Here is a 22,155-nt window from a genome sequence, read left to right on the forward strand (position 1 = left end):
TCTAGCTCTCCCTCCCTGAGCACAAATCTTTTATTTTTGTGTTTATCATTTTGTGTTTGTGTGTATGTGATGTTCAACATCATGTGTGTGCTGGTCTGTGTGGGACCATGTGCCTCTTAGGTCAATGGATTATTTCCAGGAGTTATTCTGTACTTCTACCATCCAGTGCTTTCTACAGAGCAAACTGGGGTCATTAGGCTCAGGAAATAAGTACCTCCTGTTCTGTTCCACCTCACTGACTCAAGAAGGGACCTGGGCTATGATGAGGAGAATGTGCTTTTCTAGCTGCAAGTGAGTTCTCTATAGGATTGCTTTAGCTCCTCATGGATGGAAATAAATTACCTCTGTATCCACGGAGGAGGTGGATCTCTGCAGAATCCACTTGTTTGCTTTCATCTCTAGGCTTTTCAGTTACAATTGTCTGGCAAAGTCTATCAGAACATGAAACTAGTGAAAAACATACCTAATTTTTCTTTTAAAATTAAGAGGGTCGGGGGTTGGGGATTTAGTTCAGTGGTAGAGCACTTGCCTAGCAAGCGCAAGGGCCTGGGTTCAGGTTCCAGTTCCAAAAAAAAAAAAAAAAAAAGAACGATTTCAGGAACTGTATCCTGTGTCCACCAATACCCCAAGGCACATATAGTCTGTAAATTATAACCTCAAATCCCAATTCACCTTAGTTTTTTGCATTATTCTCTTATTCCATCAGAGCTAGATTCCTCCTTGTTGAACCACAGCTGTCCTGGCATGTGCATTTGCACATCACTTACATCCTCCCCAATGATTAACACATGGGTCCCACAGCCACACTGTAGACATGGTTGACTTCTAAGGAGGAAGGATGTGAATCATTCAGTCAGCTTTCTTGGCTCCGTAAAGCAGCAGCACACCCCCATGGCAGCACAGTGGCCATGAACTTATTTTCCTCCCTTTATTTTTAGTTTTCATGGAGCATTAAACAAAATAATCAAGGAAGCTGGTTTAAAATACAGATGCCTGAGTCAGTAACATGTGGAGGGAAGTCATCATTGCTGCCTCACTGCATCCCTCAATGAGGCTGGCTCTGCCCAGGTGTGGTGAGTAGGGCTCTGGGATAAGGGTGGGTGCATAGGAAGGATGGTCAGCGTCACCTGAGAGCCCATCCTACCCTTCTTACTGCATGACTACACCTGGTGTCTTCCCCTCTCCAAGGTTTCAAATGACTAATGGACTAACATAGGTGCACACTAGCAGCTTTCACAACACAACATTCTCCCATTCATCCACTCTGGGTCTTCTTCCCAGACAATACTGAACTGACACATCTTGGCAGCCTCAGGTTCCTCAACTCAGGAATCAGTCTTGGCAGAAGTTCTTCTCCATCCATCATTGTCAATCAAGCATCATTGGTGACCTTTGGATTGGAATATCTTGGCTAACTTTAGGTATTTTCTTTGGAGTCCCTTTAGAACATTCCGGAAATGGGGCTTACTTCTCATCTTGGGACCACAATATAAGGCCACGGTCACCCTAGGATCCCAGGAGATCGTGAAGAGAAACAAGGCTTTCCTGTCCTTCCTTCTCCAAACCAGTGAGTAATGGCTCCACTAACGTGAGTTCCCATCTGCGAGTCTTCAGGAGGCTTTGGGGGAAGAAGCAGAGGGAAGGCTCTGTTGTGTTGGGAAAGTTTTGACCCTAACAAATGTGAAGACATAGAAGATACTGAGTCAGACTAATGACAACCTCCACTCATGTGGGTTCTCTTGACCTTTCAGACTTTATTCATCAATGGCTTGTCTTAGTGTGTAGAGAAAGGCTTCCTACTGGAGTCTAGGCTCAATCATGACAGAAGACATAGTTATTTCCCTAAGGACTGTGCTGTCCTAGCTTGGTGGAGACAGACAGTGGGGAACCTAGAACTGGTCTCTAGGGACAGGTCTGAAGTTGGCTTCTCTGAAGCAAAAGAACAGATTTAGGTGAGAAAGCAAAGAGCAAATATGTTTCAAGCAGAGAAGACAGCAAGTCCAAGGGACCTGAGCACAGAGCACAGGCAGGAGTTGGGGTGGCTTTCCAATCCCCTGCCCCTTCACTGTGTCTCTAAAGATTCTCTACCTGCCCCATGCTGTCTGTTCATCTCTAGAACAGGCAACAGGTTTTCTTCAGTTACATTTGTGTGTGGCTATGTCTGTTATGTTAAATTCACTGTAATGCTTAGGGTGTTAGCTGTGGTATTTTTCTACATACTTCGTTCCTATCCTTCTCCATCCCCTGCCAACCTTCCTCATTTCAAACCCTTGCTGATCTCCACCCCATTTCTCCTACTTTCACGTCATATGAATTCCTTGCTGTCTCTTTCCTCCTCTTCCCTTAAGATTTCTTCTTCTCCCGTCAGGGTCTCCTGATTTTATGACTCCCCTCCCCCACACATTCACACTGAAGCCCTCCTCTCCCTGCACATATATACCTAGACAATTTGAAGCTGATTTGATATTGTGAGAAATGAAAGTATTTTGGCTTTTGGAATCTGAGTAATTTTGCTAAGCCCACTTCCTGAAGTATTATTTCAGTATTTTTGTTATGGCTGAATAAAATTACAGTGTGCACTGGGCATCATTTTATTATGCAGTCCTGAAGGTAGGCATCTCTGCTAGCTCCATTTCTTACCTATTGTGAACAGAAGCACATCTGTCCTGTAGAAAGGTAAGTGTGAGTGTTACCCACATTAACTGTGTGGTTTTTTATTAAATTATTTTATTTATTCTACAGGCCTCTACTGCGGGCCTTGTCTATCTATTGGAATTTGTCTCCCAGTGTTCTTCACCCTATGTCCCCTCTGACAGGGTGTTCTCCTTACCTTCCCAGCCCCTCCTGCCCACTCACGCACCCTCTCATCCCCACCTAACCTTGCCCCAGCCTCCCCCTTCCCTGAGGCATCATGCCTCTACAGGATTAAGCTCATCTTCTCCCACTGAGACCAAACTAGGCAGTGCTCTGCTACACATAAGCTGGGGGCCACAGGCCGTGCATGCATAGTCTTTGGTGCATATTTCCATTCATTCTCCTGGCCCTCTGGACTTCTGCCTATCTCTCCCCCCATGCCTGATCCTGCCCCCCTTTTCCTTTCCCTCTTCCCACCCAGGTCCTTTCCTCTGCCTCCTGTTCTTATTTTGTTCCCCCTTCTAAGTGGGATTGAAGCATCCTCACTTGGGTCTTCCTTCTTGTTAATCTTCTTACGGTCTGTGAGTTGCATCATGGGTATTCTGTACTTTTTTGGACAATATCTATTTATCAGTAAATACATACCATGCATGTCCTTTAATCTGGGTTACCTCGCTCAGGATGATATTTTCTAGTTCCATCATTTGCCTCAAAATTCACGATGTCTTTATTTTTTTAAAAAATGGTATTAGACATTCATTTTGATCACAGATGCAATGCAAGCATGAATAAATAAACTCAGTATCTTTTCCACCCTCTGAGTCTCTTTTAGATAGAAAAATGTGCTAAATGTCTCTTCATGGCCTGCTTGGCTGCCAGTGTCCCGCCTAAGGCTTTACACAGACTGTAACTTGACCTCCTGAAACACTACTGAACTGTAGTCCACCAGTTCCTGGGGACCAAGTCCTACTGATACTGTCGGTAGTCTCCAAACAGTGAGGATGGCAACTGGCTTGAAGGCAACTGGGAGTGGTCTTCAGCAAACTGAGGGCCACTGGGAAACTGTGCAGAGGCAAATCTTGTCAACAGGATACCAGCTCCTTCAATTAAAGCTAGGAGAAGGCTGCCCACCGCAGCTGACCTAACCATGGATACCAGTCTATTTCTTGCTGCCAGGATGGCTCCAAGTGATGGCGTTCCAGGGGTCTTCTTTGCCTCTTCTTTGAACCATACTACAGTCATGGAAAACAGTCCTCTTCCAATTGTGGAACCCTTGCTTTAGTAGCTGTTAAACTCCCTAGGAGTCTGTGGTTTACTCCCACTGGAGAATTTTGAAAACCTTTGAAGGCTTGGAAGATGCCACCACCTATGGTACCCATGGTAAAGGCACCGCCACAGTCATCCACAATTTGCCAGGGGGACAGCTCTCTCGCATATTCCTCCATCTCCATGTCCTCATTTCTAATAGCTGAATAGTGTAAATGAACCGCATTTTCTGTATCCATTCCTCGGTTGAAGGGCATTTGGGTTCTTTCCAGCTTCTGGCTATTAAAAATAATGCTGCTATGAACATAGTGGAGCATGTGCCCTTGTGATATGGTTGAGCTTCTTTTGGGTATATGCCTGGGTCTTCAGGTACAACTATTTCCAATTTTCAGAGGAACCACCAGACTTATTTCCAGAGTGGTTATAGGAGAAATGTTTCTCTTTCTCCACATTCGTGCCAGCATCTGCTGTTGCCCGAGTTTTTCACCTTAGCCATTCTGAATGGTGTGAGGTGGAATCTCAGGAACATTTTGATTTGTATTTCCCTAATGACCAAGGATGTCGAACATTTCTTTAAGTGCTTCTTGGCCATTCAAATTCTTCTATTGAGAATTCTCTGTTTAGCTCTGTACTGCATGTTTTAATTGGGTTATTTGGTTTTCTGGAGTCTAACTTCTTGCATTCTTTGTATATATTGGATATTAGTTTCTATCGGATGTCAGGTTAGTGAGGTTCTTTTTGTCATCTGTAGGTTGCTGTTTTATCCTATTGACAGTATCTTTTGTCTTACAGAAGCTTTTCAGTTGCATAAGGTCCCATTTGTCAATTGTTGATCTTAGAGCCTAGCCATTGGTATTCTGTTCAAGAAATTTCCCCCTTTGCCAAGGTTATTTCCCACTTTCTCTTTTATTAGATTCAGCATATCTGTTTTTATGTTGAGGTCCTTGACCCACTTGAACTTGAGCTTTGTACAAGGCAATAAAAATGGATCAGTTTGCATTCTTCTACATGCAGCCCTCCAGTTAGACCAGCACCATCTATGGAAAATGATTTCTTTTTCCACTGTATGGCTTTGGCTTTTTTTTTTGTCAAAGATAAAGTATCCATAGGAATATGGGTTTATTGCTGTGTCTTTAATTCTATTCAATTGATTGACCTGTCTGTCTCTGTACCAATACCAATGGGAACAGAAGCACCTCAGTCTCATAGGAAGGTAAGAGTTACACTCATGAGAGTTATACTCATTAATTGTGTTTTCTTATTTCTTATTCCTCCTATGACCTTCCAGGTGTCAGAATCAAAGATGTTCCAACTTGGGAGCCTTGTTGTTTTGTGTGGCCTGCTCATTGGGACCTCAGGATCACTTTTTGGTAATATTATTGGTCGTGCCCCGAATAATTTGAGAATTCTGAACTTTGTTTCTGTGAGTGAGTCAAGAAAGGTGCTATTAGCTGGCTGGTCACAGGAATAACAGTGGAATTACTAAATCTGAAATTGCGGAGGCTGCTGAGAGGGGACAGTATTGTCTTTTATGGGTGTTCCCTGAGAAATGTGTAGCTGTTCAGTTCCTGCCTCACTCAGAATCACTTTAGATACAAACAGTGCAATGACAGTATGTTCTAATAGAGACTTGTCAATATGCACACAGGATACATTCATCAAAGTGAGATTTGAAAATTCTAAAATGTTGGCATTTTAAATTATGGTAGCTGTGGACAAGGATTTTGCTTGCGCCACTTCTAGCAGTCTGTGGGAGCCTGCTTCTCAGTACTCCTTCCTTGCAAGCACTGCCCTGGACACCTTTAACAGCTATGCCATTACCTTTAACTTTAACTATAATTCCTTTAACTTTACCTTTCTCTGTCCGTTTATTTTTTACATTTTTACTATTTTTTGTATAATTTAAATAAAGTTCCATGTCAAAATTATTAGCTCTGCACTTCTGAAGAGTTTTTTTCTATTTTATTTTTTTTCTTATTGATATGTGTCTACTCCTGGAAATGAAGGACGTCAGCTCATCTGGCTTGGATGTCCAAACCCCTCACCCCACTGTCTACTTAATGGCTCCTCTGTTCTCTTTTTATAGAGGAAGTGGGGAAACTGAGAAGCAGTTGTTAGATGGATAGGAAAGCTGTGTGCAAGCTGCCTTAGAAAACTTTCAAAGGTGAAGAAAGGAGCCTTCTCTTCATTCTGTAGTCATGGAGCCAAGTCAGTGAGAAAAGTGGTCAGGTCCGAGGTTACCCAGGGAGTTGTAGGGTGAGGTAGAGTTACAGAAGCAGTGATAGCTAAGCGGGCCTTGCCTGCATCATTATATAGGTAGAGTTTGTCCATTTCAGAGCCTAGTTACGGTATTGTGATAACATCTATTGGACTAAAAGTGTTTTTAATACTTTATTTTTATGTCTGCCCACATATCTCTGTGTATAGGTGTCTGTGTGTCCGCAGATGCCAGAATAGGGCCAGATCCCCTGGAGTTACAGATGGTTATGAGCTATATAAAAGGGGTGCTGGGAACTGAACTCTGGTCTTCTTTTAGAGTTCTTTTGAATACATATATGAATATATATGAATATATATGAATATATATGAATAATATATATATGCTTTTCTTAAAAAACAAACAAACAAAACCCCAATTCATGTCCATACACACACACAAATATATATACAACTGGCCTAAAATACAATTCTAACCTAAAATGCTTTACACCCAAAGAAATGAAGCAGGTTAAAAAATGTGGAGAAAAGAGCAGGCAGAACTGAGTTACAATCAATATTCTAAAGCAGCATTTTAAGGTTAACTCCTTTGGAAAATAAGAGATTATTGTACTCTTTCATTTTGTTTGACCCTTAGTTGTAATTGCTTTGTTTCACAGTAGAGGTATTGGCTACACAAACATTCCTACTACTTCATACATGCTGTTTGGCACATCCAGGCATTCCCAGGTTCTTCTCCACGATCTTCTGTTAGGAAGAGTCCAATCTCCTACTCCCGTGTAAATTATCGTTTTCTGGGATCTATTCCAAACACTCATTTTGGGGTCCCTATTTGCTACTTTCACTATTGGAGCGATATTTCCCCTCTGTGTTCTTTATTTATAATAGATTTTTCCATTTCTTGGTTTATTCTCTCAATTGATTGACTCTATCTCAAACTCACAGGAGCATCTCATTTAGAGCAACAGACATTCACGTCACCACTAAAACAGGTATACACAGTCAACTTCAACTGCTTGTCCAATTGATCAATTGTTTTGTGGATAAATGCTTAATACAAACAACTAAGAAGTCATCCTGGCTACAGTGTATGGACCCAGCTGTGTAGACACATTTTCTCACCTTAGAAGTCTCAGGTTCCTCTTCTGTACAATGGAAATAGAGGCAGTTCTGCCCTGACTGAGTTGATTCAGAGACTGAATGACAGTGTCGGGATCTCTGAAACCAAGAGAAGGAAAGATCATTCCCCAGGGGTGCAGGGCACTGACTGATGACTGTTTTTTTTTTTTTTTTTTTACAGATATCTTTCAAAACCCAGAGCTGGACGTGGAGTCAGTTTGGTCAGAAATCAATTACAGAATTAGATACGCGTTGGAAACAATGGATCTTGACATGTTAGCTGACTATTTATCTAAGAGGGGAATCGAGTAAGTTGGTGCTTCTTTACCCTCGGAAAAGAGACTTTCCCTCTGTGGAGGTCAATTCCATGTCAAAGGCAAATGGATAAGCCTCTCATTTTCCACTGAACTGAGGAGTCCTGAGGCAAGGCTCGTTAGAGCTTGAGCAAGTCTGAGGCAGGGCTACAGGGACAGTGTGGACAGCTCACACATCTGGGTTCCCACAGTCTGATTTCAGGCTCCAGGTGAACATTCCATTTGTCCTCATCTCCATTTTCGTCTTGTCACCTAAAGCCTTTCTCTAAAAATAATACTTTTCTTCTCCAATTACATACAGGAGTAAAAGTCTAAGTTTCTTCAAGGAGCAGAAAGCTGGAATTCAAACCCTTAATCCCAAGCACTGGCTTCACGGTGTTTGGAGTCATATAGTCCTGGGGTCAAGTTCTGTAACTGCTGCCTATTGTCCCTTAGTTCATTGCACATGAGAGTGTAGAGGCTCACATTTTGAACTGTAGTGAGGACAAGAGGGTGAGGTTGGACAGGACAAATGCTTCAAGGTGGACTGACAAGGGGACACTCACGGATTTTGGACAGGTTGAAAATCAAGGACCTCAGAATTCTGAACCTGAATCATGAAGTGTCTCCCAATGGTGATGAAGTTACCCTGAAGATGCCCATGGCTCTTAATGCATCTCTGTCTCTGTAAGTTGAGTCACTTGGGCTTAGGGGGTGGAACACAATATGGCCAATTTGAGTAGTCACTTAATTCCCAGTTATCACCTGCCTTCTGCCTTCTGTTTCCTAATATGTAAAAAAGGGGGGACACCTCTGAGGCCTAAAATACCAATGTTTAAAACATTCTAGTGAAGACTGGCCATATTAAGTCTCTTTCAAAAGAATGTTCTATAGGAAATACTCTGTTTGAGTGGTACGCATGTGTACTCATGTGTATATAGGTTCACATGTGCACTTGTGTTTGTGGCAGCCAGAGGTCAACATCATTTGCCTCAGTCACTCACCAGATTAGCTTTTGAGCTAGGGTCTTTCAACGAATCTGGAAATTATAGCTATCCACTAGATTTCTGGTATAAAAATATGAAATTTTAAAGTTTTATATTTAAAATGAGAGGTAGATGTAAATGACAGCCAAAAACCTGTGCAAAGTAAATTCTAGAGGAAGAGAGTGCCATTCAGAGAGAACACTTGCCCAGCAGCATGTGTGAAGACCCGGCTTCTATCGAAAGCACTGTATGCTGGGGGTGGGAGTGGTCATTGTACAAATTAGATGGATTTTTGAAGCCATGAGCAGTGATACCTGGGTTAATTACTTAATCTCTCTAAGCCCAGGATTTCTTGGCACTGTTGTAATGATTCAATGGATTAAACCAGTTACAATACTTTGAGTGAATGCCCACAGATAATTAGTATTACAAAATGTGAGCAATTATTTTTATTCTTAGTCTCTTCCCAAGTAATAACAATCTCACATGTGCTAAATGTGCTCGGTGCGGAGAAGTCCTACACAAATATATAAATTTTGTAGAGATTATGGAACATGTTGACAATAGCTAAATATGATTAATATGGCTCATAGACACCCTGCATTGTGTCCACACGATGACAAGCATTATAACCTGTAAAACCTTCTAGATCTCTGCTTGATGTGACTCTTGTTTTCTTCAGGCCTGCCCGTGATTTAACTACTGATGTCTCTATTTCTATGGAGGCAATAACTTCCTTTGCTATTGAAAAAGATCCCAAGACTGGCCGTCGTGTCCTGAACATGCAGCGATGCTCACTTAATACAGACAATACCTCCATTAGCTTGTTGAACAGGTAAGGTTCATCCATTCCAGCAAAGCTAGGTTCTCAGGGAGGTCTTAAGACCTCTGACTTTAATGCTATCCCTACACCTGGCCAAGAGCCTGGTGGGACACACAATCAGACTAGCCTCAAGAATCAGCCCTGTCAACACTTTCAGCTCTTGTCACTCTGTGGCTTCATCTTCAGAGGCTGCGGTTTGCTCACCTGTGCATTTGAACACTAAAGATCCATAGTTATCAGTTCTGGGATGAAGGCATGAGGAAATACATGTTTAGGTGAGACCCTGGAACATGCTAAGGGCTTAAAAACCATAAGATCCACACTGACTCCAGGGACTATTGTTCCTGTCTGTTGTTGAGGCAGGAGAATGGACCTCTTCAGCTGTAAGCGTGCATTTAGCTATGGTGCCTTTCAGCCGTGTCAGTGTGCCCAGTGCCTGTGAAAATAGAAACATTGCACTCACCTGGAGGTGGAAGGCAGTTGGAGAATTAAAAGACATCATAGACTCTGATGGTCCTGAATACTTTCTGCAGTGAGATCTTGACATCCTAATCCTGTCATTTTTCTTTTTGATCCCCACTGATCCTCAAAATCTGCACGTGTAATTGCCTGCTATTTGGCTCAAGCAGAGAGTGGGTGAGCTTGTGCTAATAGTGTTTGAGAGAGGAGACACTATCTGCAAGTCAAGGGCTGGGGCTGAGGAGCTTTAGTCAGAAATAGAGGGGTGGATTCTGCTCCCAGTCTTGGCAACCATGTCCTGAGGCCACCCATCCTCTCTCTACCAAAGAGAGGACCACAGGTCTGGCATGTAAACCCACAGGCCCAGGTCCTGCTGGACACTACTCCAACTGCACCCAGGAAACTCATGCTGCTCCACCGAGTCTGAATCCTCATGGCCTTGTAGACTCTGGTGGTACATTCTGCCCTCATCCCTCAGTTAAACACAATGGTTGTTTTTCTGTGCTTTAGACAGGCTTTTCCCACCACAGGACATTTTCATTGATATCCTGATTACATAAAACACTTTTCTTCATCTCATAACTCAATGTACCAACTCAAAGACTCTTTCACAGTCTTCGCTGGATTTCTTCTCCTTTTCTAAGAATGTACTCTTAACCTTCAGAGTTGTCATTGTGTGTGCATAATATTTTGAGGTAGGCCATCAGTGTACAGCCCTTGTTAGCTTCAATCTCAGTGATCCACCTTCTGTCTCCTGAGGGCTGGGATCAAAGATGGGTGACACCACACCTGATATCCCACTGTACATTTAGTTGAACATTTGATTTACTTATTTGGTTTTGGGGGAAGGCGGTTTGCGTGTAGGTACCACACAAGCATATGTGTCAATGGTCTGGAGCTCATCTAAGATGGTTGCAGAATCTCCCATTCTCAGTCTTCAGCACTCTGCATTACAAGTGGTTGATCTTAACCTGAATTTTCCTTCTTATTTCTTTTTTAATATGGGCACTAGAGATGGAATTTAGGTCCTCAAACAGACAAGAACTATAAGCTTATTCGTTATGGACAACATTCTCTCCTTGGCCAAACTCTCTCATTATTCTAGTCAAAAGCCTGGGGTGTGCCAGGCAGGCATTGTTCTGAGGCCCATCCAATGATTTAGTGGAAAACAACAAAACAAAACAAAACGAAACGAAACAAACAAACCCAGCTCTCTGTGTCCTGGAACATGTCCCTAGGAAAAAGCAAGCGGAGGAATATTTAGTCTGCCAGTGAATGCATGGAAAATTAGGAGCCCTACCCAGATCATCATAATTAGCAGGACACAGGAGAGCAAACCCTCCCTTCAGTGCATGTTCAGGATGGGCTCACCTAGGAGGTGACAGCTGGATGAGAGTTGGAAGGGGGTGAGCTCAGCAAGACGTGTTTATGAAGGATGTTAAAGCCTTAATGTTCTTGCCCAGTGCCTGGTGCTCTATGAATAGAGGCTGAGGCTGCATCAGGACTCTGTTGAGCATCCAGGCACCGAGGAAGCAAGTGCTTAGGCATGAGATGCTCAGATGCTCAGTGATGGCCCATTCTGACAAGCTAAACTGAATTTATAGAGCAGGGTTGTCAGTCACCAACCTGCAGTGGAGTCTCAGGTCCATACTTGACTCTTGATTAAGCTTTGTAAATCCTTTCTTTTCAGAAAAAGTAACTTTGTCAACTTAGCTCTGGACTCTGCATTGTACCTCATAAAAAGGGGCCTGACACTTCCCGTGAGACGCCAAGTAAGTCCCCAGCTCTTGTCACCCAGAGTCAGAACTGGAGGGTACAACATAGGTATCTGTAGGTGTGGCTGTATCCTCAGGACACTGTTTGATGGGAGGTGCAGATTTCTCATTGGGAGGTCTATGGGCTCTCCTCCTCAGTAGCTGGCCTGGGGAGAGGGAGTGGGGGGGTGGAGGAGGAGGAAGAAGGGGAAGAGAAGAAGGAAGAAGAGGAAGAGGAGAAGGAAGATGCAGCAGCAGACATTAGAGATGCTGTCAGAGCTCTTTACCATATCCATACACCACCTGTAGCCTTTAAACTAATGTTTCTTTGCAATCAGAATGCCTCTATTTAGAAGACTGTACTTAAGTACCTGAGAATGAGAATCTGCAGGAAACAGGGAACTGGGCCTCCCTAAAGGCTTAAGCCTTTTGAGGAACTTAAAATCCCAGAGTTTAAGCGTTCAAGGTTTTTAGGAGTCTGGAGTGTTAGGGTTCTGGAATGCTAGAACTTCTGACATCCTGAGGTGGTAGGTGCTCAGCTCCTGGGACAGCTCTGATTCAGGCTGCTCTAATTCCACAGTTGCAGACTGCTTAGGTTCCCTATTCTCACGTCCTGGAAATGAACACCTCTGTTGGGGGGAAGATGGGCAGTGTGTTGTCAGAAAAGTTTTAGTTTTTTTTTTTCTCCCTCTCACTCTTCCTCCCACTTTCTGTCTCTCAGTTGTGTCCAGTGCTCCAATTAATCATCAGCAACACCTTTCATCCTGACGAAATCTGTAAGTCACAGCCTGGGGATGGAATGGTTTCCATAGTCCAGGACACCAATGGTAGGAGTGCCCCAGGCAGGGACTTTGCATCCTCACCAAGCTGGACATCTAGATGCTCCTCCTTTGATTAGTGGTCTCATTGGAGTCTTTAGCTCCCTATGCTTGAGAGTTCCTAGGGCAACAGGAATCAGGCACATACGTTATCAGGCCTTGGAACTGGATCCGTTCTTTTATAAAGTTCTTCTCTGTCCAATATGCACTGCCTCATCCGATCCTCACAAGTGTCTGCAGCAGTGTAACTTGAGGTCACACGGGTGACAGAGTGAGAGGCCACAGGGGGGTTGCAAGTTGGGTGGGCCTCTGTTCAATTTCCCCCGGCCAAGTCTGTGACTGATTTTGACTTTGTCCCTTCAGCCAATCCGCAGACTGCAATCTCCACCTGAAGAGGAATGAACAAAGGAAGATGCCATGTCGCCCTGATAGGTACTGTCTTAGTTACCTTTCTATTGGTATGAGAATCAGCATGACCAAAAGGAATTATAAAAGAAAGCATTTAATGTGGGACTCACAATTCCAAAGGATTAAAGCCACTGACCCTTATGGTAAGGAGCATAGCATCAGGCAGGCATGGCACCGGGTAGGATCTCAGAGCTTAGGTCTTGAGACACAACCACCAGGCTGTGTGCACTAAAGGGAATAGCAATGCCTTTTGCAAACTCTGAGTGCATCCATAGTGACATACCTTCTCCAACAATGCCATACATCTCCCAAACCTCCCAAACAGTTCCTACAACTGGAGACCAAGGATTCAAATATTGGGGCTACGGTGGCAGTTCTCATTCAAACCTCATTAGTAGGCACTTTACCCTGCATACAACAGCCTGTCTAAAAGCTAGGGTAGGCTTGTTTTTCTTCTGTTACTGAGAGTAACTGAGACTTGATCCTGACCTCAGGAAAAAAAATCTGATTTTGCATGCACCTTGAGCCATCTTTTTTACTAAATAATGTGCATAGACAATTGACCATGAGCTTCACTGTCCCCCTGACTTGTGCATGGTTTCCACTCAATCTATTCCTATCTGCTGGTGCTCCAGAAGAAAGGGATATGGAGTGGTCGATGCCACATACCAGGAAACACTACAAATCCATAGCTGTTCATTTCCATGCCCTAAGCCATCTTGGGCAATGTAGGAATGAGTTGAAACAATGGGGGAGGGAAGTCTCAGTCCCATCTCTGTCCGGTGAGTGCTAGCTTCCACTGCTGCAGTGACAGCTTATGCTCTGACCACGTTTGTTCTTACTCCAGGTTGCTGCACAGTGGCTCCATCTCATTCCTTGTAGCATCTCCCTGTAGGATTCTTCTATCATCCATACCACATCAGACTCCCTTCTTCTCTCAGTGGTCTCCATACTTGTCACTATTACCCCAGCAATAAAATCCTAACTGCATCATGATGTGTAGCCGCCTCTGTTTTTACATTGGGTGAGATTGCATCTGAGTGGCAGACCTAGAGCTGAAAGGGATATTAAGGAGTACATCACAGGTTTTCTTTTTTTATAATACAACAAAATAAAATATATGAAGATGATACCAAAAGTTTAAACTTTGAATTAGGGCAAGTCAAATCAGCAGAAGAAAAAGAGTCCAAGAGAAGGCTTGAGAATCAGACACCCACTCCTTCCCACACTCAGGAGTTTATTTTATAAAAACAATAGACTGGAAGCCATAAGATAAACACACAGTATCTGGTGCCTTGGTGAGTTCATCTGAGTTTCGCTCAGGATGACTTAGAGGGTGTGGCTAGTTCTTAGTACTTTGTGGGTTCTTCTTTCTTCCATCCCCTTCCCATGCTGATAGAAGAAAGGATAAAGAGCAAAAGGAAGAGATCCCTGAATATCATTTCTTTATTACTGTTTCTTCTTTGAGCACTGCTGCTAACAAACCTCAACCAAGCCCTATGAATGGTCAATGACAACCCACCTTGCCTCTTGGGGTCCTAGCAGTTATATACACTCTGAAAAGTTCCCAATTGTCACCCAATTGCAGAAACTGTCTGCAACTGGCAAAACCATGCTTAGGCTAGAACACAAGGCAAATCATAGTCAGCAGCTGTGGTCAGTCTGAAGCTGCCCCTATCTCACAGTTGGGATAAAGAGAAAATACATTCTTATAATATTTCTGTAGTATTTTATTAATCATTCCTGTTGTTTACATCTCAAATGATATTCCACTTCCTGGTTACCCCTCCACAATCCACCAAACCCATCTGCCCTCTCCCCTTCCCCTTCACCTCTATGACGGTGCTCCCCCACCCAACCACTTTCACCCCATCACTCCAGCATCCCCTTATGCTGGGGCATAAGACCTCCACAGGACCAATGTAAGGAGCCATCATAGGACAAGCTAATAACCAGCAGGTGACCTTTTTGAGATGATCTGCTTCGGGTTATAATCAGCATCAGATTTGGCTTATAGGCAAGACCCGAGAGAATTCATTTTAGAAAAGATTCCTGATATTAATATTCTTTCCTGATATTATTAAACATATATAACAATCACTAGGTATTGTCCCACCACTTTTGAACAGATCTCCGCAGATCCACAAAGCTGAACTAACTTGTAGTGATGCTATATAGACAGATAGATGACTTCTTAAGTCTTAATGATGCTCCTATAAGAATTCCTGAAATTATATCAGTGATTATTAAGCTCTTTTATAGTGGGACTGCTATTAGGTCCTCTTCTGATATTCAAAACTACAGTGAGAACTCTGACAGTCTTCTTCCATGTGTCGTCAGTCAATTGCTCTTAGTAACCAGACTTTCTCCTACTCAGAGCACATTGCAAGAGGTTGTAAAACAATTAACCAAATGTCATAAAAAAGGGAACTATCAGTTTATTATAGGTGCTAGGAGAGAAGAAAATATTGATGGGGTTTATGTATACAAAACTTAACTAATAGCTTAGTTGTGGTTTTCAACTTTCAACGAACCTGTGGAGCTGTGACAGGTGAGGGATGTTTAGCCAGATACTTACTCCTAATGGATACGCAGGTAAACATTCTCTGTTGTAAACTTCCATCTCAATTTATGATTTGAATTTTATGTCTGAACCTGTGATGAACTTTTTAACGTGTGATCATGAATACTGAAGGATGTATAAGTACTAAGGACGAAGAGATGAGAATTATTTTTCCCTTTCCCCACTTAGGATCTTTCTATGTTTCCCCTTAGTTTTCATAGGAAACTTTTTACAATTTAGTAATAAACGCTATAATCTCTTCTCAAGGTGTCCCTTTTTCATCCTGCGACTTCCAACTAGACTAGTTAGAGCCACACAGTTCCTGCCCAGATAGAACAAAGGCCACATTACTTAACCCCCCACTATTAGCCTGCAGGTGTCAATCGCCTAAGCCAGCTGTTTTTACCCTCAGAAAGAGTAAGAAGGTTTCAGGACATTTTAGAAGTTATCATCAGCATTTCAGTAAAATTAGATAGAACTTCTGAAGATCCTCAGACTTTAAAGCAACACCAGAGTCCTACTCTGGGCCCCCACCACTACCCTCTCCAGGCTAGGAGGCTTCTGTCAGACCAAGGGCCTTCCCTCCCATTGCTGTCAGACAAGTCTATCCTCTGCTACATATGTATCTGGAGTCATGGATCCCTCCCTGCACACTTCTTGGTTGGTGGTCTAGTCCCTGGGAGCACTGGGTGGTTCTACCAGCCAACAATGTTCTTCCTATGGGGTTGCAATCCCCTTCTGCTCTCCTAGTCTTTCCTACCAGCTCCCCCACCTTGGCTGTGAGCATTGCCACCTGCATTGATCAGTTGCTGGCAGAACCTCCCAGGAAACAGCCACACCAGGTTCCTGTCAGCAAGTGACTCTTGGCATTAGCAAGTGTCTAGTTTTGGTGTCTGCAGACAGAATAGATTCCTAGGTGGGGCGGTCCCCAGATGGCCCTTCCTTCAGTTTCTGCTCCATTTTTTGTCCCTGTCCTTCCTTTGGATAGGGACATTATTAGGTTAAAAACTTTGAGATGGGTGGGTGGCTCTATCCCTCAACTGGTGGCAGTGCCTATCTATTAGAGGTGGTTTCTACAGGTTCTAGTTCTCTTTACTTTCCTTAACTCATCCCTGTTGGGTCCTGGGAGCCTCTAACTTCCATGGCTTCTGGTACCCTTCAGTGGCTACCCCTAACCCCTCATCTCTCAACTGCTACATATTTTTATTCTATTTCCTAATCTTCTATATCTCTCTCCTGTCCCCTCCAGTACCTGATCCTGCCCCCCTTTGCCCTCTCTCCCTCCCAAGTCCCTCTCTACCTTCCTTGATCATCTTGTTTGCCCCTCTAGGCATAACCGAGGCATCCACATGGTGGTCTTCCTTTCTCCTAAGCTCCATATGGTCTGTGGGTTGTATCGTGGGCCTTGTGAGTTTTTTTGTTTGTTTTTTGCTAATATCCACTTATCAGTGAGTACATACCAAGTGTGTTCCTTTGTGTCTGAGTTACTTCACTCAGAATGATATTTTCTAGTTCAATTCATTTGCCTGCAAATTTCATAAACTCGTTGCTTTTGATAGCTGAGTAGTAGTACTCCACTGTGCGGATGTACCACATTTTCTATATCCATTCCTCTGTTGAAGGGCATCTGGGTTCTTTCCAGCTTCTGGATATTATAAATAAGGCTGCTATGAACATAGTGGAGCATGTGTACTTCTTATATGTTGGGGCATCTTTTGGGTATATGCCCAGTAGCGGTATATCTGGTTCTTAAGGCAGAACTATTTTTAATTTTCTCAGGAACTGCCAGGTTGATTTCCAAAGTGGTTTTACCAGCAGTCCCACTAGCAATGGAGGGGTGTAACTCTTTCTCCACATCCTTGCCAGCGTCCGCTGTCACCTGAGTTTTTATCTTAGCCTTTCTGACTGGTGTGATGTGGAATCTCAGGGTCATTTTCATTTGCACTTCCCTGATGACTAAGGATGTTGAACATTTCTTTAAGTGGTTTTCATCCATTTGAGATTCCTCATTTGGGAATTCTCTGTTTAGCTCTGTACCCCATTTTTAAATAGGGTTATTTGGCTCTCTGAAGTCTACCTTCTTGAGTTCTTTGTATATTTTGGATATTAGCTTTCTATTGGATGTAGGTTGGTAAATATCTTTACCAATCTGTGGGTTGATGTTCTGTCCTATTGATAGTGTCCTTTGCCTTACAGAAGCTTTTCAATTTTATGAGGTTTAATATTTGTCAATTGTTGATCTTAGAGCATGAGCCATTGGTGTTCTGTTGAGGCAATTTTCCCCTGTGCCCATGTGTTTGAGGCTGTTTCCCACTTTCTCTTCTATTAGATTCAGCGTATCTGGTTTTATGGCAGTCCTTGATCCACTTGTACTTGAGCTTTGTACAAGGCGATAAGAATGGATCAATTTGCATTCTTCCATATGCTGACTACTAGTTGAATCAGCACCATTTGTTGAAAATGCTGTCTTCCTTTTTGTCAATGAGGGTGCAGAGGGTACCTGGAAGAGAATGGGAGACAAGAGACGTGAAGAAGGATGCCAAGACAAGAGTCTGATCAAGGCGACAATTTTATTTTTTCCCAAGGCTGACTTTATACCATAACAGGGGTAACAACGAGAGGGGGTAAGTGGGAAACATTTTTGCAGGCCAAGGACACAGTATTTGTGTGGTCAGCTGATGTCAACAGAATGTTGGTTTTTCAGAAAGGTTACAGGTCATCACATTGGGTATCTTGATGTCAGATGTATTTCTCAGCAAGGTCAGAGCTTTACCATATCATTATTCTTCCTGACCACCAGATTTGTATTAGTCTCTGCAACTGGCTGGGGATTTTCCATGAACCCAATCATACTTAACTCTCACTATAATATTAACATCAATAATGGAGGGGTTTTTAAATTTTTTATCTTTATTAACTTGAGTATTTCTTATTTACATTTCTATTATTATTCCCCTTCCCAGTTTCTGGGCCAACATCCCCCTAGCCCCTCCCCCTCCCCTTCTACATGGGCATTCCCCTCCCCATCCTCTCCCCATTACCACCCTCCCCCCAACAACCACGTTCACTGGGGGTTCAGTCTTGGCAGGACCAAGGGCTTCCCCTTCCACTGATGATCTTACTATGATATTCATTGCTACCTATGAGTTTGGAGCCCAGGGTCAGTCCATGTATAGTCTTTGGGTAGTGGCTTAGTCCCTGGAAGCTCTGGTTGGTTGGCATTGTTGTTCATATGGGGTCTCAAGCCCCTTCAAGCTCTTCCAGTCCTCTCTCTGATTCCTTCAACGGGGGTCCTGTTCTCAGTTCAGTGGTTTGCTGCTGGCATTCGCCTATGTATTTGCTGTATTCTGGCTGTGTCTCTCAGGAGAGATCTATATCCGGTTCCTGTCGGTCTGCACTTCTTTGCTTCATCCATCTTATCTAATTGGGTGGCTGAATATGTATGGGAATAATGGAGGGTTTTAAGGGCATCACTCCCAACACCTTTTCACTGGATGGTTTTAGCTTCTTTGTCAAAGATCAAGTGACATATGTGGGTTTATTTCTGGGTCATCAATTCTATTCCATTTAGCTACCTAATTGTCTCTATACCAATACCATTCTGTTTTTATCATTGTTGCTCTGTAGTACAGCTTGAGGTCAAAGATGGTGATTACCTTAGAAGTTCTTTTATTGTTGAGAATAGTTTTCATTATCCTTCATTTTTTTTGTTATTCCAAATGAATTTGAGAATTACTCTTTCCAACTCTGAATAATTGAGTTGGAAGTTTGATGGGGATTGCATCGAATCAGTAGATTGCTCTCAGTAAGTTCACCATTTTTATTATATTAACTCTGCCGATCCATGAGCATTGGAGATCTTTCCATCTTCTGAGGTCTTCTTCGATTTTTTTCTTCAGGGTCTTGAAGTTCTTGCCATATGGATCTTTCATTTGCTTGGTTAGAGTTACACCAAGATATTTTATATTAAGTGTGACTATTATGAAGTGTGTTATTTCCTTAAGTCCTTTCTCAGCCCATTTATCCTTTGAGTAGAGGATACTGATACTCATTTGCTAGAGTTAATTTTTTATCCAGTCTCTTTGCTGAAGTTGTTTTTCAGCTGTAGGAGTTCTTTTGTAGAATTTTTGGGGTCACTTATGTATACTATTATACCATCTTCAAATAGTAATGCTTTGACTTCTTCCTTTCCAATTTGTATCCCCTTGATCTCCTTTCTGTGTTTTTTAAAGAAACCAAAATTCTAGAATTCTCACTGCAAGAGGGCCTTGCTTTGCTGGTGTCTTTGATCACCTCTGGCTCTAAAACTCTTTCTGCCTCTTCTTCTGTGCTGATCCCTGAGCTCTGATGGGAGGAATTTGATAGAGACATCCCATTTCAGGCTGACTTCAGACCTTTTTTTCTGCACAGAGTGTGGAAGCAAAAAAAAAAAATATTCCCAGCTCAAAGATCCAGAAAATATTTTCAACGAAATCATAGGAAAAAGTCCCCAATCTAAAGAAAGAGATGTCTATAAACATACAAGAAACTTCAAGGATAACAAATTAGATTGGACCAGAAAAGACAATAATCCTGCTACATGATAATCAAAACACTAATTGTCAGAACAAATAAAAATTAAAAACTGCAAGAGAAAAAGATCAAGTAAAATATAAAGGCAGAACTATTAGAATTACACCCAACTTCTCAACTCCAAAAACTAGAGGGTATGGGTAGGTCTCTTGAAGTTTCTAGAAGACAACAGTAGTCAGTTCAGACTACTATCTATATATGCAGAAAAACTTTCAATCCTCATAGATAGAGAAAATGATATATATTCCATGATAAAATCTACTTTAAATAATATCTACCCAAAATCCAGCCCCACAGAAAGGACTAGAAGGAAAACTCCAACCCAAGCAGATCAACTACACCCAAGAGAACACAGGAAACAAATAATTTCACATCAGAAAAACCAGAAAAAGGGAAACACACACACACACACACACACACACACACACACACACACAATCTTCACCAACATCAATATAACAGAAATTAACAATCATTGACTATTAACAATCTCTCAACATCAATGAACTCAATTCCCCAATAAAAAGATACAGGCTAACAGTGTGGATGTGAAAACATTCTGCTGCGTTCAAGAAACGACCTCAACATCGAAGACAAACATTACTTTGTAGTAAAGGGTTGGAGAAAGTTTTCCAAAAGGGATTCAAGAAGAAAGTTTTAGTATCCATTCTAATATCTAATAAAAGACATCCAACCAACCTTAATCAAAAGAGATGGAGAAGCACACGTCACAATCAGCAAAGAAAAAAAATCACCAAAATGATTCCTGTCTGAATATTTTATGTTCCCAATGCTAGGGCACACATTTGTAAAAAAAAAAAAAAAGAAACAACAACAAACCATCACACATTGAACACAAAATATTAATAGTGAGAGACTTCAACACCCGACTCTCACCAATGGACATGTCATCCAAACAGAAACTAAACAGAGAAATTATGAAACTGGCAGATGTTATGACTCAAATGGACCTAACAGATGTTAACAGAGCATTTCACCCAAACATAAAAGAATATAGCTTCCTTTTAGCACCTCAGCAAACTTTCTCCAATGTACCTCGTACTCCGTCATAAAGCAAGTCTCAACAAACAAGAAAGTTGACGTAACTTCCTGTATCCTATGAGAGCACCATGGATGAAAGCTGGACTTAAACAACAACAAAAACAACAGTAAGTCTATAAACTCATGGAAATTGAGCAACTCTCTACTCAATGGCCACTGGGTCAAGGAAGAAATAAACAGGAATTAGAGACTTTCTAGAATGAATTGAAAATGAAGGCACAACTTACCCAAACTTAGGGGACACAATGAAGGCAGTGCTGAGAGAAAAAATCATGGCACCAAGTACTGTCAAAAAGAAATTAGTGAGATCTAACACTAGCAACTTAACAGCACTAGTGAAAGCTCTAGGACAAAAAGAAGCAAATACACCAAGAGGAGTAGACATCGGAAAATAATCAAACTCTGGCTGGTATCAATAAAATAGAAACGAAGAGTACAATGCAAAGAATCAATGAAACAGTTGGTTCTTTGAGAAAATAAACAATATAGACACATTTTGGCTGAAGTAAATAAAAGGCAGAGAGAATATGCAAATTAACAAAGTCAGAAATGAAAAGAGGGGTGGACATAACAACAGATCTTCAAACCTCTGAAGAAAGAAATTGAAGAAGATCTCAGAAGATGGAAAGATCTCCCATGCTCATGGATTAGCAGGATTAATATAGTAAAAATGGCCATTTTACCAAAAGCAATCTACAGATTCAATGCAATCCCCATTAAAATTCCAATCCCATTCTTCATAGTTAGACAGAACAATTTGCAAATTCATATTACATTGATTGTTTTCCGTATATTAAACCATCCCTGCATGCCTGGGATGAAGCCTACTTGATCATGGTGGATGATTGTTTTGATGTGCTCTTGGATTTGGTTTGCAAGAATTTTATTGAGTATTTTTGCGTCGATATTCATAAGGGAAATTGGTCTGAAGTTCTCTTTCTTTGTTGGGTCTTTGTGTGGTTTAGGTATAAGAGTAATTGTGGCTTCATAGAAGGTATTCGGTAGGGCTCCATCTGTTTCAATTTTGTGGAATAGTTTGGATAATATTGGTATGAGGTCTTCTATGAAGGTCTGATAGAATTCTGCACTGAACCCATCTGGACCTGGGCTCTTTTTGGTTGAGAGACTTTTAATGACTGCTTCTATTTCTGTAGGAGTTATGGGGTGGTTTAGATGGTTTA

The 22,155-nt window shown here is 42.1% G+C and overlaps 1 protein-coding gene and 1 pseudogene across 3 annotated transcripts; one reads left to right on the forward strand and one right to left on the reverse strand.

Moving 5' to 3' along the window:
• The first annotated feature begins 1,008 nt into the window (after window positions 1–1,008).
• On the forward strand, window positions 1,009–13,770 carry Bpifa2f (BPI fold containing family A, member 2F). 3 transcript variants are annotated; one of them, XM_087654016.1, is made up of 10 exons: window positions 1,009–1,073; window positions 1,446–1,567; window positions 5,189–5,270; window positions 7,418–7,544; window positions 8,109–8,216; window positions 9,198–9,350; window positions 11,488–11,569; window positions 12,273–12,327; window positions 12,733–12,801; window positions 13,625–13,770. In XM_087654016.1, exons 3-9 carry the CDS (start codon window positions 5,204–5,206, stop codon window positions 12,759–12,761), a joined length of 621 nt encoding a protein of 206 aa, XP_087510142.1. In that variant the 5' UTR covers window positions 1,009–1,073; window positions 1,446–1,567; window positions 5,189–5,203; the 3' UTR covers window positions 12,762–12,801; window positions 13,625–13,770. The 3 variants fall into 3 exon arrangements, with proteins under 3 accessions (XP_087510142.1, XP_087510143.1, NP_542953.1); XM_087654017.1 differs by having other exon boundaries at window positions 1,036–1,073; window positions 1,437–1,567; NM_080775.1 differs by lacking the exon at window positions 1,009–1,073 and having other exon boundaries at window positions 1,559–1,567; window positions 13,625–13,766.
• LOC147995763 (mitochondrial import inner membrane translocase subunit Tim17-A pseudogene) lies at window positions 3,601–4,079 on the reverse strand (annotated as a pseudogene).
• Window positions 13,771–22,155: the final 8,385 nt, after the last annotated feature.

Source organism: Rattus norvegicus, chromosome 3, assembly GCF_021556685.1.
Source record: "Rattus norvegicus strain SHRSP/BbbUtx chromosome 3, alternate assembly SHRSP_T2T, whole genome shotgun sequence".
Classification (NCBI taxonomy): Eukaryota; Metazoa; Chordata; class Mammalia; order Rodentia; family Muridae; genus Rattus; species Rattus norvegicus.

What these genes read in the sequence shown, in the direction of transcription:
- Bpifa2f (XM_087654016.1), top strand. Translation starts at nt 5,204, where the DNA reads ATGTTCCAACTTGGGAGCCTTGTTGTTTTGTGTGGCCTGCTCATTGGG. An exon ending in CTTAATGCATCTCTGTCTCT is followed by an intron (nt 8,217 to 9,197) that starts GTAAGTTGAGTC and finishes TGTTTTCTTCAG; the next exon opens with GCCTGCCCGTGATTTAACTA. An exon ending in CTTTCATCCTGACGAAATCT is followed by an intron (nt 12,328 to 12,732) that starts GTAAGTCACAGC and finishes TTGTCCCTTCAG; the next exon opens with CCAATCCGCAGACTGCAATC.